Raw genomic sequence first — 17,161 nt, forward strand, 5'->3', positions numbered from 1 at the left:
ATATTTTACAGTTTTTTCTTAACACATTTCTTAATACTCACTTTTCAAAACTTCACACAGTTCTCCTCACCAACTTTCAATTCAGTTAATTTCTCATTCAAATTGAGCTAAAACTAACAAAACCTTTATTCGCACTTAAGTTTAACAGTTCTGAAAAGAGTATACAAACGTGCAAACTGGCCTTTAGGTTTTGGTGTTTATGTATGAGAAAACAATTCATGTAAATTGAAAAATGTAGTCATTGAATGCATTTTGTGTCAAAGCACTTACACAATCCACAGTTTATAGACTGCTGTTCTGCTCAATGTGTGAAGAGTTAAAAAAAAGTGACCTAAGTATTGAGAAACGTGTCCTAGTGACTGTAAAAGAAAAATAAATAAATAACTATACTAAATATGTAACTATACTTGTAACTATACTTGATAAAAGCTGACATATACACTCAATCACACACAGAAAAAAGAAAAAGACAAAGACAGAAAGAAAGACAGAAAGAAAGACAGAAAGAAAGACAGAAAGAAAGAAAGAAAGAAAAAGAAAGAAAGAAAGAAAGAAAGAAAGAAAGAAAGAAAGAAAGAAAGAAAGAAAGAAAGAAAGAAAGGTTATAGAAAAAGTCAATGAAAGAAAGAAAGCAAGACAAAGTGAAAGAAAGGGTGAAAGAGCAAACTTAAAAGAAAGAGTGAAAGTGAAAGAAAGATCAAAAGAAAGAAACTGAAAGAAAGAGTGTAAGAAAGAATGAAAGAAGGAAAGAGCAAAAGAAAGAGAAAGAAAGAAACAGCGAGAGCAAAAGAAAGTGAAAGAGTGCAAAAGAAAGCAAAAGAGCAAAAGAAGGTAAAAGAAAAAGTGAAAGATAGAAAGGAGTGAAAGAACAAACTTTCAAAAAAGAATATAAGCAAAAAAAGAAAAAGAAAGAAAGAAAGAAAAGAAAGAAAGAACGGAGAAAATGAAAGAAACAGGAAAGAGAGTGAAAGAAAGCACAAAAGAGAGTGAAAGTAAGAGCAAAAGAAAGCAAAAGAACACAGGACAGGGTGAATGAAAAAGTGAAAGCTAGAATGAAGTGAACAAAAGCAAAAGAGTGAAAGAGCATAATTTCAAAAGAAAGAATGAAAGCAAAAGAAAGAACAAAAAAGAATGAAAGAGTGAAAGTGCAAAAGAGCAAAAGAGTGAATGAAAAAGTGAAAGATAGAAAGAGCGAAAGAAAGAGCGAAAGAAAGAAAGAGCGAAAGAAAGAGAAAGAAAGAGCGAAAGAAAGAAAGAAAGAAACAGGAAAGAAACAGGGAAGAGAGTGAAAGAGCAAAAGAAAGCAAAAGAAAAAGTGAAAACTAGAAAAGAGTGAACAAAAGCAAAAGAAAGAAAGAAAGAAAGAGTGAAAGTGCAAAAGAAAGCAAAAGAGCAAAAGAGAGTGAAAGAAAAAGTGAAAGAAATGAGTGAATAACAGTGAAAGAAAGTGAAAGAGCAAACTTTCAAAAGAAAGAAAGAGTGAAAGTGAAAGAAAGAGCAAAAGAGTGAAGAAAGAAAGAAAGAAAGAAAGAAAGAAAGAAAGAAAGAAAGAAAGAAAGAAAGAAAGAAAGAAAGAAAGAAAGAAAGAAAGAAAGAAAGAAAGAAAGAAAGAAAGAAAGAAAGAAAGAGTCTGATGGCTTCCAGCTCTCTGTTAAGAGCCCCTGGAGAGAAGAGTGTTTATGAAACTGAATATATTTCTGAATGAATCACACTGCTCTATGAAGCTAAAGCTGAATAAATCTGATCATGTACTGACCCGTCTGTCACGCTCATTTCCATAAAACAGCATTTCATACACAGGTGCAGAATCATAGAAAAAATGTTAAACATGATCCAGAAAAATAATGCAATTTGTTGTTGTAGAAGGACTATAAAAATGAAAGGGCAAAAAAGAGAGAGCCAAAAAAAAAGATGGGAAAGATAAAGACAAACAAGAAAATGTCAATAATTTCAAAACAACAAGTTTGAATGCAATTGTTTATTTTTTCTTATAAATAGTAAATAGTGCTGCATTTTACACATTCTCCATCAACAATTATATGCAGTCGAGAACCAAAAAACATTAAAGTATAAAAAACAAACAAGGTAAAAAATAATTGTTCCAATTCTTAAGATGTGAAGGCAGATGAACAGAGTATGTTACAGAGACAGAACAAAGAACTCAGTTCTGGCTCGTCTGAAAACTGCAGTGTAAAAATAAAGCGTTATGAAACGCTGCATAATCTGGAACACAGAGTTTAAGAACAGTTTGAGCGAGTAAGAACAGACGAGTGTTTATGAGGTATTGAGTGTGTATTGCACTTTCATTGGGTTCGTTTGCTCTCTCTGAATGTTCAGAATAGCGTACTACCATACTACTCATACTACTTCTGCAGTGTGCATATTGTGTGCATATCTGCAAGCAAAACTAACTAGATGACCTTCTACATTTGCCATTGCACTGTGAAATACGCAATACCACAATGCAATGTATTCAATCCTATTCCATTGTGACCAATGAACTCTTTAAAGATGTTTTACACTAAATGACATTAAACTGCAACAGCATTCACAAGGTTGCATACTACAATTTCAAATATTTAGCATTGCATAATGTTCTGTTTCTCAAACAATTTTAGTATATGCTGTAGTATACAGTATGCAATAAGCGATACGATAGTATTCCATTCTGAACATCACTTCTGTCTCATACCAAGATATTTTGTGTGTGCTCAGATGAACTATAATAAAGAGGTCACGCTTCTACGTTTAGTCCGTTTATCTCTCTGACACGACTGAAATGCCATCGGACACTTGAGTGCATTCCTTCTAGGTCACCCTCTTTCTCTCTGAAGAGGACCTGAGAGCGTTGACTTGTGCAGAATGTGATCATGTTCTTGTGTATTTATGAATGAGAAACAAGGAAAGTTGGCAGACGTTTCCGAGCCCTTATTTCCTAAATTTATCAAACAAAAATGTGTCTCAACCGTCGAGTTGTGTCACAAACCAGCCACTAAAGTGCGTCCGTCAGTGGACAGCTGATATCAGAGTATGGCGCCACACTCTTCCCTGCCATTCGATGCTGTTTATAAGCACAGTCTCAGTCTTTGAGTTTGTCCTTTTTTGTCCTTTCCCTTTGTCCGTGTGTCTCATGACTTGTCGCTCTTCAGGAAGGAGGCAGTAAGTGTCGTCAGAATGTGTGATGCGGTAGCCTGCTCCAAAACGGGATGGATGTACGGATTGGTTTTTACCCGTCCACCACACACCTCAATCCTGGTCCTAAACCCAACCCAACCCCACCCCACAATACCCCCCTCGTAAAAACAACTCAGTCGCACTTTGGACCCACATGTGTTAGGGAGGACCGCCGTCACTCCTGGCTTCTCCACAACGCTCCTCGCTCAGACCCGGTGAGGAGCGGGAGTTTGAGGATGGATGGTCGTTTTGGTCAAACATTCAAGAGGTGAAGGAGAGCTCAAGTGCAAGAGTTTACGGTCAGACCATCCATAGATCTCTTCATCTCCTTCCTGTCTGTCTTCATTCGATTCAGATAATGAAAGGCACCTGAAAGAGACAGAGATATAAATTAAGCTCAGTATCGTTAACTTAAACTTAAAGCATAAAAATATTTTCATTACTCGAAATAAAATAAACATTAAAACATTATATCTATCTATCTATCTATCTATCTATCTATCTATCTATCTATCTATCTATCTATCTATCTATCTATCTATCTATCTATCTATCTATCTATCTATCTATCTATCATCTATTATTTTTATAAAAATATAAAAATATATAAAACATTTTATTTCAGCTATTTTATTTCTCTTTTTCATTTAGTTCAAGCTGAAATATTATAACTAAAAGAAAAAAAAACTATATAGACACATTACAAAATACTAATAAAAATGACAAAAAACTAAATGATTAAACAGAAAATATAAAATAAAATTCTAAATATTACCAAAAAATGATAGCATATCAATGATACTAAAATAATACTAAATATATTTTCAAAAAATGTATGATTAAAAAAACATGTATTGAATATATACAATTTTAAACATGTAAAAACATGTTTTAAAAATAAATGAAATCCAAAAAAACAACAAAATTACTAAACAGAAAATATAAAATAAAATTCTAAATATTACCCCCCTCCAAAAAAGACAAAACAATAGTATATCAATGATAATAAAATAATACTGAATAAATTTAATAAAATGTATGATTAAAAAAATGTGTATTGAACATCTACAATTTTAAACATAAATCATGTTTTAAAAATAAATGAAATGCATATTAAATTATATATAATTAAATAGAAATTAACAAATTATGTCAATTTCAGACTTCATTTATACAACCTGCTTCTACACTATTTTACATTACTTTGTTACAGTGGACACATTTGACATCAGTAAAAATCTGTAAAGAGTAAAAAAAAAAAAGAGAGACTAAAATATTTGTACTCCACAGACTAAAGAAAGTCATAAATAAAATAAAATAGTAAGTATATATATATATACAAATATATACACACATTTTTTCTGCTAAAATAGTTTTTGAGCAGCAATGCTTTGGAAATTATGTAGTTAGCAAAATAAAATAAAATCATTTGCTAATTGTTTAGAGGACTAATTAAAATGTTAAAAACTAATTAAAACCGTTTTGTTTATATGTTGCAAAATGAAATATTTTTAATAGCCTTTAGCATTTTATTTTTAATTATTTAATATAATAACATTAGTTTTATAATACACACAAAATGCCAAAAACAAGGCAATGATTAATAAGTTTATTTATTATTTACATTCATTATTTTACATTATGTTCTTGGAAGTTTAATGATGCCTCCTAGTGGGCTCCGGGACAATGGCTGAGAAACACTGACATCACTATATGAATATATCAATATAGTCTTTGCCAATAGAAAAAATAAATAAATTGAAAAATGCTAAAGCAAAAGATCCAGCAAAATACAGCACATGACTGAGAGAGCCAGTGAATGCCAATTCCACTAAGAATACAGACAGACAGAGTGAAAAAGAGAGATTGAGGGAGGAAAATGAAAAGAGAGCTGTCCTATATTCAGTTCTGTATGGATCAGAGTCAATGATCAACAGCAACTACAGATCTGACCCGTCTGCAACACATGGTTCTAATATCTGCCTGCCACGGGCCATTCTACTCCTAAACGAGACCCCCGCTAACTCCTCCACGGACCCCCAGCTCTGTGCTTACGGGGTGTGGACCCCAGCAAATTAATGATATCAAGATGCAGTCCTGGATTGGGCACTCGACATCCAGTCCGGGTGCGTAAGCCCCCCCCCCTCTGCCTCTGTCAAACATGTTCTGAGATGGCTGCTCCTCTCATTTCAGTGAGTTTGAGTGGATCATGAACGATATCTTTGTTACTCAGAGCTCATTACATGGCTGGCTGACGGATGCCTGGAGCTGATGAGATATAACTCATCTCACAGGGTCGTGAAAGGTTGCGGGTTAAGCATCATAAACCATGACAGCGCCAACCTGTGCGGCGGCCCAGCGGATTACAACTAACTAATGTAAACTGATGATTACGTCTCAGATTAAAAGACCAATACTCCACTGAAAATAATCTCAGTTGACGTTCAGATGATCGTGTTTCTCTATAGAAGAACCTTAGCTTAGCACGTTTAGCCAGAAAAGTCTAGTTGCGGTGATGCGATTTATCAAAATCATGGCTTGTACACTATAAAAAGAATTATTGGTTTAACTTAAAAAAGTAAGTTACCTGGTTGACTTAAAATTTTGAATTTGAAATTGAAATTAAAAATTTGAGTTGATACAATGAAAGTGATTGGTTTAATCAACAAAAAATCTAAATATTATGTTATCTGAACTACATTAATTACTGAAGTTGATTTGACAAAATAAAAAATGTGATAAATAAAAAAAGTATCAATAAATAAAATTAAGAATGAATGAATTTAGTTCATTTAAACCTTGCCCTTTCTTACAACTGACTGCAAGCTCGCATTTAAATTTGCCTCCATCCAATTAACAACTGAAATAATACATAGAAGCAAGACCCAGCCCTACATTTTTTTTCTTTTTGATAATCGTTTCACTCAGACGTACATCACAATATGGAAGAAGATATCTGCCGCTACTTCCGTTACGTCGCAACTTTAAAAAAGCTAAAAAGAGACAGCTAACCAAAAAAAAACATCTTTCCAGAATCTCATATACTATGCAGAAGAAAAAACAGGTTGGCTAAAAGTTTTTTGTTTCTTTGGTTAGTGTTATGTAAATGTTGTATAAATATTCGTAAGAGTCTTAAAAGTCACCATGAATCCAAAAATTCTTTTTTTTTAATGGAATAAAAAAAAATTCACAGTGACATCTTGTTCTCTTTACTGGAGCGAGGGCGAGACAACCTGTCACTCACATGAGATCGACCAATAGCAAACCACAAACCATCCAACAATCCAATCAATTCCCCATGGACAAAATCAAAATCATTTTTTCTTGTTCGAGAAGCTGTTTCACTCGGATATACGTCACAATGGGGACGAAAATACTTGCCATTAATCGCATCTAACAAGTTTGTGTTTATACAATATATGTGTGTGTGTGTGTGTGTGTATACATATGTACACACACACATATATATATATACATATGTACACACATATATTACATAGAGACAAACTTAGATGTGATTAATCGCGATTAATCGATTTGACAGCACCAGCTAAAACTTTTCGCAATGTTAAAAGAACATTTCTTCTAAGAAGACCTAAACCTTTAAATAATGTCCTCACATACTATAAAGCAAATCCAAAATGGAATATTTTATGTTTTGAAATGTTTTTAGAACATTTAGAAATATGTGGGTCACTGTCACTACAGTGCAAACAGTGCTGGTATTCACCTTACTCTGCCCATATTGGCTGTACTGGTAAGATGCCACATGGTCCACGCTGTACCCGGGTGAACTGTAGCTGGAGGGGCAGTAGGACTGGGAGCTAGGCAGGGTTGGCATGCTGGCCAGGCCTGGCAGACCCTCCAGTCTCTGAGAGGAGTGGCAGCTGGCAGCCATGCCCGTGCTGGGCTCCAAACCGCCAGTCAACGGAGAGAGGGCAAAATCGCTCTGCGGCTGGTGGGGAACTCCACCCGGATTCAACAGCCCCATCACCTGAGAAAAAAAGAAGAAGAGAACACTATGTTGAGTGCCTTTTTTAACAAGCAAATTGCTGAAAAGATGGCTGGTTTATGCTTGTTAGCTAATACATGACCAAATTTTGACCAAGTGAGTTTAGAAAACCACATTTAATCATCTATATGCTTACAAACCAGTTTTATGAAGACAAACCATGCTGTTTTAGTCATTTTTTGTTAATACTACCAGCACTACTATTACTATTGTTCTTATTAAACTTAAAGGGGTAGTTCACCAAAAAACGAAAATTCTGTCATCATTTACCCTCAAGTTGTTCCAAACCTGTATGAGATTCTTTCTTCTGTTGAACACAAAAGAAGATATTTTGAAGAATGTCGGTAAATACTATGGCAGTCAATGGCTAGTCAATGGCAACACCCTGGCAACCACTCACAGCACAGTCCATTAGTTTTCAGAACTTCTCAAATTTATTTCAGAATCATTTTTAACACCTTTTTTCCATTTTTAAGACACCTGGAATAACTTAAGTTTCCAGATCTATGAGAATTATGCATCTTCACCAAATAAAACAATAAAAATTTGCTTTTAATTTGAGTTCTGTGATGTGGAATGAATTCAGCATACCAAACTAAACATGATGAAAACACTAAAGTTTTTAATCCAGTGCGTTAAGAAAAAAAACCCTCCTTAAGTGTAACACGCATCTTAAAAATGATTCGTTGACAGCGAGTGAAAATCTCTCCAGCTCTCACACAGCGTCTCTGGCCGCCCGTATCTAATTCACAAAGTGACAGACAGATGGAAGCGGGACGTGAGTGTGCCATCAGTGTCTGCGAGCTTTCGTACTCTCCTTGATGGGCCAAGTACATATCAGTTCCCTCCTTCTGCTAATCATTAATCAAAACCAGTCCGGCCCAAAAAAAAAAAAAAAAAAAAAAAAAAAAAAAAAATCTCCTGCAACCCGACTGAACAACCGGCCTACTGACTCCGTCCAGAGTCCATGAAAGTCAAATTATTCCCCATCCTGCTGGACACATGGTTCCTTTTAAACAGTTACCCGGTGCAACCAAAGAGGGGGCGGAGTCAGACAAGAGGGGCTGTATTTCTTTGCCCGGTTAACATGTTCCTGAAAAAGTGCAGAGTTGTGTATTTGGGTAAAGAGCATAACCAGATGAAAAAATAAAAAGTGTAAGACAACTAAAAACTTTTTTCTATCAAGATTTAATGTTTAAAATCCAAAAGAACAAGAAAAGCACAAGGAATACTTGTGCTACATGCTACATACATAGAGGAATAACAGTTGCAGAGAAAGTATTGCACATTAAATATGTGGGTGGGTTTGCTTAGATATACTTTAGGGACAAATTTGTCCTCAGACGTGAGCTAAATCTTACAAAAACCTCCCTTTGGGGACATCTGGAAATTGAAAAAACAATTCATAAATCATGTTTTATTTATTTAATCCTGAAAATCTTGGTTACACTGATGCACTTATCAAGGTTATTTTAGTCAACTGAAAATTACTGAAATTAAAACCATAAAAAGCATTTTGAAATGAAATAAATGTTAACAAATAAAATAAAGTAAATTAGTTTAAATCAGCTAGTTGCCAAGGCAATATTTCTCATTTTTATTTAGCTTAACTTGATGTAATAAATAACTAAAACTAAAATAAAAAAATATATATTTAAAATGTATAAAATAAAAATTATTTTAAAAATTATTTAAATAATCATTATTTAAAATTATTATAAAAATATATATAATAAAATTAATAAAAACCATTAGACATTGTATTAAAAAAATATATTAAAAATGACGAAAATTACTAAAACTTTATCTAAAATTAAAATGAGAAGACAAAATAAAATTAAAAATATTAATATCTATTATAAAAGTATCTAAATTAGATTATATATAAACAATCATTATAAATAAATAAATATAATTATTATTAACATGATTTTAGCAAGAAATAATGCTTAACCTTTTCAGAGTAAATTTATATTCAGTTTTACAATTTTTCTATGGTAATGAATGCCTAAAATGACTATAAATAAAATAATAAACAGTTTCTAACAGAATAGTTAATGTAAGTGCTTTTATACAATTTTAAGCTTCACTTTTTTCTTTTAAATCCTTCAAAAATTGGCCCCATTAACTTCAATGGTAAGTACCACAGTGTAACCTAGTTTTTGTTTGATATATATATATATATATATAAATATAAAAACTTATATATAACTTTTTTGAACCCGGTATATTAATTCAAATAGGCGTCTATGGTATTTCCTCATTTCGCTAGGAAACCATGTGCGTTTGTGCGGTTAACACTTTTACAAGCTGTGTGAAGAAGGGTCATGAAATTCCTTTTGGGGTTCATCTTCAACAGCTGTTCAGGAGAGAAATGAACTGAAAGCTCTAAGCGCTCACAGATTTTCAGGTGCTTTCCCCACCTTGCAGATAACTCAAGGATCACACGAGCTGACAGCGTATATCATGTACAGCAGAGCATGTGTGAGTCACACGGTGATGTGTGATGCTTAACAAATGAAAAGCACATGGAGGTTAAACTCTCTCATTCACCTCCCCATGGGGGGCCCGGGCCTCGGCTACATGTGAGGTGAGAGCGAAAATGTTCCTTCCATGTCGAGACCACAGACAGGAGTTGTTGACAAAAAGCTTCCTCATAAAACATTTTCCCAGCAAGTGTGATGCATGTACGCAGCTGTCCGGAGGAACTTGGGGGATAAAGAACCCTACAATCGGCAGAGCTCAAAGAGCAAAAACACATTTCCGAACCGATATAAAATGTCATTTTGATGGAATATTGTAGATTAAAATACAAGTTAAGTGATTTTTGATTTCTTTGTTGCTGTTGTTGTTTTTACAAACTGATGCATGAGTTGAAATTATTTCTTATATTTAAAGGGATAGATTCTGTCATTAATTACTCACAAACCAGTAAGACTTTCGTTAATCTCCGAAACACAAAAGAAGATATTTTTAATCAAATCTGAGAGCTCTCTGTCCCTCCATAGACAGCTATGGAACTACCACTTTGACGCTTCAAGAAGTTCATAAAGAGATCGTAAAACTAATCCATATGATTTGAGCCATTTAGTCCATTTTCTGAAGAGACTCGATCGATTTATATGAACAGATTGAATTTAGGCTTTTATTCACATATAAACACTGATCCACAAACATAAACAGAAGCTCAACCCAACCTGCTTGACACGCGAGAACAAATCTCTTGTGGAAGCTAAAAAAATCTGCGTAACACATGAGAAAGAACCTCATTGGTTCACGCACACATCAAGCAAACATGTTTGAGCTTCCGTTTACCACAACTGATGTGTGAGTTTTTATGTGAATAAAAACCTAAATTCAATCTGTTCATTATATAAGGCAATCGAGTCTCTTCAGAACAATTGGACTAAATGTTCAATTCGTATGGATTAGTTTTACGATTTCTTTATTAACTTTTTGAAGCATCAAAGTGGTAGTTGTGTAGCTGTCAATGGACAGACAGAAAGCTTTCAGATTTCATAAAAAAGATCTTCATTTGTGTTTCGGTGATGAACGAAAGTCTTATGGTTTTGGAGGGTGAGTAATTAATGACAGAATTTTCTTTTTTGCTTTAAGTGAAGTGTTACCACAATGTTTTACTTTTAACTAAAAATTACATTTGAAACAATTGGACAGGAAATTATGATATAAAAAAGAGTGAATTGGATCAGAGACAGATTTGAGCTGATGTATAGGTCAATTATTGTTCATGTACAAGTATTGTTTTACAACAACAACAAAAATGACCAATGTAATACCATGTTTTTTTTTACATGTACCACTGCAATCATTCAGTACCATTGTATTTATCAAAGTATCTCCATCTAATACCAATGCTGCACCATCAATTATTATTATTATTATTTTTTTTTTTGTAATCACAGTTTCAATTGCTAATAAATTACAAACCAATCTGCAGGGACAACCCTCCTCAACACACTCTGAATCCCAAGCTTATTTCAGCATACATTAAACCACAGATAAATACATAATTCAAACAATTAGCCAACAAAGTGGCTCATTTGCATAAATTACACAGCGCATTATGGAGGGTAAATTCTCCCATTCCAATCAATTAAGAGTCTGGAGGATCTCATAATTAGAATCCCAGACGCCGAGAGTTCCAACATCGTCATGACGACGAGAATCCCTGCCCTTCAACAACAACACAACAGCACTGGCCGACCCTGTGCCAGGTTACACACACACACACACACACACTAATGGCAATAACAGACTGAGTGTGAGTGTGAGAGTTACCTGACCTCTAAGTCATTCCTGACGGAGGAATGCTGCCTTAATGACTAAGGAATTGGTTCTGATTACAAACCCTGCTGCTGGGGGCACTGCAATTAGACACACTTCAATTAATACGTCATGTTAAATAACTTTGTGCAGTTCAATTACTATACACGAGGCGATAGTCCAAATCCACGGAGAGGAGTCTTTATTTCCTAAGGTTTATGCTTTTTAAACTTTAGCATAATTAGAAAAATAAAGACGGTTTGGTAACAATTTAAAATAAGGTCCCATTCCTTAATGTTAGTAAACTAACATTAACCAACAATGGGGAATACATTTGTTACAGTATTTATTTATTATATAAAAATACAACTGTTCATTGTTAGTTTAGGTCCATTAAATAATATTATGAGATACAGATACACTTTAGTTTTTAATAATGTAATAGTAAAGATCAGTGTTGGGGGTAACGCATTACAAGTAACTTGAGTTACGTAATCAGATTACTTTTTTCAAGTAACTAGTAAAGTAATGCAATACTTTTAAATTTACAACAAAATATCTGAGTTATTTTTTTCAAATTAGTAATGCAAGTTACTTTGACATGTTTTGTGCACTGTGTAAACATGAAGGTTATTCCAACCCGATCTCACAGCAATTCATACGTATTTTTTACGAGGTGGCTAATTCATACGAATTCATATGTTTTTTTTGCTAAATCGTATGTATTTTACAAGTTGCCAAATTTGTATGAATTCATACAAATGATCTACCCCTAACCAGTGTTGCCAATTGCTTTCAGTTGAAAGTAGCTAAAACTGATCGCTAAATATCGCTAGATGATGTCATACTGGCGAGTACACTGATCTATATTAATATAAATATAGATCAGTGACCGAGTCATGGAATCTAGATATGGTTTGTCCAAGAAATTGCTAGATTTGTCACTACAGTAGGCTTTTGAGAAAATCTCAAAAGGGGCGGGGAAGTCACTACATCTAGCGACAGAATTGCTAAATTGTCAGCACTGTGTGTTAAATGACCTTTACATTTGCCTAAAATAGAACTTTTTTGTTGTTATAAAAACAAACAAACAAACAGCCAATCCCAGATAAAAAAAGTAGCACAAAAGTAACAGGACACATTATTTTACATAAAAAGTAACCAAGTAATGCAATTAGTTACTTTTTTTTAGGAAGTAACGCAATATTGTAATGCATAACTTTTAAAAGTATCTTTCCCCAACACTGGTAAAGATTAAAATTAACAGGAACTTATGTTTTAGAAGTATTACTCACTGTTGGTTCATGTTAACAAAAACAGACCCTTATTGTTTGGAACCTTATTAAGTGTTACCAAACTTTTCATATGAAATGTTAACTGTCATTATTTTCTCATCCCCATGTCATTCCAAAACTATATGCTGTTATGTTTTCCATGAAACAAAATTAGGTAGTTTTTAAAGAATTGCATTACAGCTTTTTCCATGCAATAACAGTTCATTGTGAACAAGGGCTGTCAAGACTCAAAAAGGGAAAAAAAAGTAGCATAAAAGTGGTCTTCTGGAGACATGCATATGTAGTATGAGGAACAGACCCAAATTTAAGTTGTACGGACTCTTATGATTTATGGTGCTTTTTTGTGTTTTATTTTTTGGAGACAGACAACCATGGAAACAGTGAGCTGTTGTTTTATCACAAGAGCTTTAGCAATTCCTCAAAATGTTTTCTGGAAGAAAGAATGTCATTCAAGCTTCAATCAACATGAGGGTGAGTAATTAATGACAGAATTTTTATTTTTGGGTGAACTATCCCTTTAACAAAAACGTTATTGTACCATATCATATCTGATCAATGGCGATGTGTTTAGACTGCAGTGTTGCTTGTTTTCCATAAATCTTACTGCCATTTTCAGGCTTTTGTCTCTTTTATGTGTGTGTGTGTGTGTGTGTGTGTGTGTGTGTGTGTGTGTGTGTGTGTGTGTGTGTGTGTGTGTGTGTGTGTGTGTGTGTGTGTGTGTGTGTGTGTGTGTATGTGTGTGATGAGGAAGAACCTCATTCTCAACACCATCTTCTGTTTCATAGCCTCAGGCCGCTCTCTATCTCAATCACTCTAATTTTTCCTCTGCATCCATTTCTTTCTCTCTCTGTCCATCTCTTTCATTCCATTTATCTGTATCACGCAGCACTCAGAGGGGTTTGAGTTTGAGGACAGTACCCAGAATGCCACTCCTGTGTAACTACCGGATGCTTTGAGGCAGTTAGGAGCTCATTTTCTGGTTGTTAGCACATTCTGTGCAGCAGGCGAGCCGACAGATAACAGCTGATGAGTGTGTAATCACAAATAATTGTCTTTCACTTCTCATTTCCATCATCATCACCATCCTTACGGTCATGTCCTACCCCTCCTCACACCTTCATTCTCACATTCACTCACATTGCCAATCCGCTGGACGGTGTAAAAACAGAGGCCTTCAGAATGCAACACCACAATAAACAATGATTTGAGCTTGTATTGACTATTCAAAAGTATGGGGTCAGTAAGATTTAAAAAAAAATTAATTAATTAATAATTTTATTCCACATGGATGCATAATGTTTGTTGAACACCAAATCAGCATATTAGAATGATTTCTGAAGGATCATGTGACTGACGACTGGAGTAATGATGCTGAAAATTCAGCTTTGCATCACAAGAATAAATTACATTTTAAAACATATTAAAATAGAAAATAATTATTTTAAATTGTAATAATATTTCACAATATTGCTGTTTTTACTGTATTTTTAAGTAAATAAATGCAGTCTTGTTGAGTGTAAGAGACTTCTTACAAAAACAAGAAAAAAATTGTTGATCCCACACTGTATATGCACTAACCTTGATAATGAATACAGTCCTGCGGTCAACCTTTTCTAGTAAGACTCACTGAATTAAACAGCCATATTTTGTGAGTGTACCTTTAAGATTTCCTTGAATGACCCTGTATGATTGCCTAACCTCTCAGCATGAGAATTGAGTAACAGCGTCTCAACCATAACACAGATAACACCTCTGGCAACTGGTCAATATATACAGCCATATGTACAAAAAACATATATGTCACATGAGATGATACTGACCTGTGATGGGAGGCTGTTGCTGATGGTGGGGTTCACTGGGTTTGCATGGCCTGGCGCGGCCACATAGCCATCCGAGTAACCAGAGAAGCCGTGACGTCCAGAGGAGAGGCAGTAGGCCGAACTCCCCTCCTGGGCCCCCGGTCCGCTGCCAAGCCCAGTCTGGTGCACTGAGGTGGGGGGAAGAGGCTGAGGCCTGTGCACAGTGCTGGGCTGATCCGACACTGATGGGAGGGAAAGAGAAAGAGAAAGAGAAAGAGAAAGAGAAAGAGAAAGAGAAAGAGAAAGAGAAGATACAGATGAAAAATCAAGAGGAATATCTTTGTTAAAGTTACATACCAATTTTTTATTAGTTGATTTTTTTTAAGTTGATCTTTATAAAAACTAGGCCTTTTTTGATGATAATTGTTCTACATAAAGACGTTTTCAAAATCATTTCACTTTCTACAGGTGCTAGTTGGTGATTTTATTGCCATTCAAATAGATTTTATTTTTCCCTGTAATAATATAAATCCCAACCAAATTCATATCTTTGAGCTTCCAAGGAATAAATGAACCAAATATTGTTTCAGAAACTGTTTTGAAAGTGCCATAGGGCTACTATTTGACACTTTGCATGACTGTTTTAAATACAGTTCAATAGTTGCATCCTTGCTGATTAAAAGTATTAATTTCTATTTATAAAAAAATATACTGACCCCAAACTTTTAAATGGTAGTGTATTATATGCTTTACAGTTCTCACCTTGTGAGATAGATGAGGGAGGGTAAGGGCTGTCCGCCAGCTGATAGGGCTGAAGACTTGACATCGCGGAGGGTGGGAAACCACCAGGTATCAGGTGATTAAACGCCATTAGCTGATTGGCTCCTGCCTGCTTCCTCCAGCGAGCTCTTCGATTACTGAACCAAACCTGCAAAACAACATACAATATACTTTTATTGAACATTAATACACTCGTAAGACTGTTTTTATACACAAACTGGTGCCAAGTTTATGACACATTTCAGCATGGACTTCCTACAACACCCCCCTTTATTCAGGAATACGATATTCGACCATGTTATTCCTATAAGAATGTGTTTGTGTGTTTGTTGTATCTGAGTTTACACAGGCACTCTTTGTGTGTTCAGTAGCTCGAAGCGTGTTTGGTCTGATTGTGATCGAAACATCTGTGCTCATTAAAAAGCGATGACATCATGTCACGGGTTCTAGTTTAATTGGGTTAGAAGGACTTAATAATAGAGTTTATTAAAAGATTGTGTTTTGGGGGTTTTCTGTGACAGAATACTAGGGTAAAAACAAGAGGTCAGACGCACAAAGAAGCCTGTGTTTATGCGAGTGTGTCATGTGACTTCGGGGCAGGGGTGCAGGGCTAAATGCTGGTAAATTTAGTCTCCAAGTGTAAACCACATTAACGTTTTTTTTTTTTTTTTAGCGGCAATGCAACTTACGAGAAAGTGTGTGTAGAGTGATTACAGGCAAAAAAAATTGACGGTCACATCAATAACAAAATTTCTACAGGAAGTAAAAGAGTTGTATATTAAAAGTTTGTGGATAAATATACCTGTACTCGTGCCTCTGTGAGTTTAGCTCTCTGAGCGAGCTCTTCTCTGGTGTATATATCAGGGTAATGGGTGCGTTCAAAAGCTCTCTCCAGCTCCTCCAGCTGCTCGGCCGTAAACGTGGTCCGACTGCGCCGCTGCTTCCTCTTTAGGGGCAAACCTGGTTCTGAGTCCACATCTGAGCCCTCATCCGAGTGGCTTGCTACAAAGTAAACATTAAAATTAGATCCTTATTAAATAAAGATTAAAGCCAACACTCTGTTATCAGCTGTGAGAGATTTTCAATTGTTAAGCCGAGCACAAAATTTTAAATTAGAAGTTCATGACTTGAATTTGGATCTGTTCCTGGCACAAAGCTATTGCATGGCTTCAAAAGAGTTGGAATATAGAGCAAAAGACTCTTTTATGATACATTTATTGTGCTTTTCACAGCCCCAGTCCTCAATGAGTTTCATGATATAGAAAAGAGTGACTAAAATATTTGTACTTCGCAGACTAAAGAAAGTCACAAGTTAAAGCAAAATAAAACAAAACAAAACAAAAAATAAAATATAAAATAATTATAATATATAATATATACATTTATATAATAATATATACATTTTTCCTGCTAGAAATAGTTTTTGAGCAGCAATGCTTTGGAAATTATGTCATAAGCAAAATAAAATAAATATTTTTTTTCCACACTAGAAAGAGTTTTTTTAGCAACAATGCTTTGAAAATTATGTTGTAGTGCATGTCTCATTTTTTCTTTTATCAAATCAACTTAGATAATTAATGTGGTTCAGATAACATGATATTCTGAGTTTATGTTGATTAAACCAAATTGTCTTCATTATATCAACTCAAATTTTTGTTTTCAATGAATTTTAAGGCAACCAGGTAACTTACTTTTTTCATTTAAATCAACAATTCTTTTTTTACAGTGTATAAATCACCTGCAAAAAAATTTCAGAAATGTAATATTTAAAAACTTTAAAAGCATTTATCGCTGCAATCTTTTTATATTCAGCTAGA

General features: G+C 34.5%; 1 protein-coding gene across 1 annotated transcript in view; it reads right to left on the reverse strand.

Annotated features, from left to right (window-relative positions):
* Nucleotides 1-3,297: 3,297 nt before the first annotated feature.
* Nucleotides 3,298-17,161, reverse strand: part of pax3a (paired box 3a) — a 30,574-nt gene continuing 16,710 nt past the window's right edge. Inside the window, exons 5-9 of the mRNA XM_067362151.1 lie at nucleotides 16,147-16,346; nucleotides 15,327-15,492; nucleotides 14,586-14,806; nucleotides 6,905-7,168; nucleotides 3,298-3,543 (exon numbers count right to left, since the gene is read on the reverse strand). Of these exons, the coding sequence (XP_067218252.1) occupies nucleotides 3,526-3,543; nucleotides 6,905-7,168; nucleotides 14,586-14,806; nucleotides 15,327-15,492; nucleotides 16,147-16,346 (869 nt within the window). The 3' untranslated portion in view covers nucleotides 3,298-3,525. The remainder of the gene's footprint in view (nucleotides 3,544-6,904; nucleotides 7,169-14,585; nucleotides 14,807-15,326; nucleotides 15,493-16,146; nucleotides 16,347-17,161) is intronic.

This window comes from Chanodichthys erythropterus, chromosome 16 (genome assembly GCF_024489055.1).
Source record: "Chanodichthys erythropterus isolate Z2021 chromosome 16, ASM2448905v1, whole genome shotgun sequence".
NCBI classification, from domain to species: Eukaryota; Metazoa; Chordata; class Actinopteri; order Cypriniformes; family Xenocyprididae; genus Chanodichthys; species Chanodichthys erythropterus.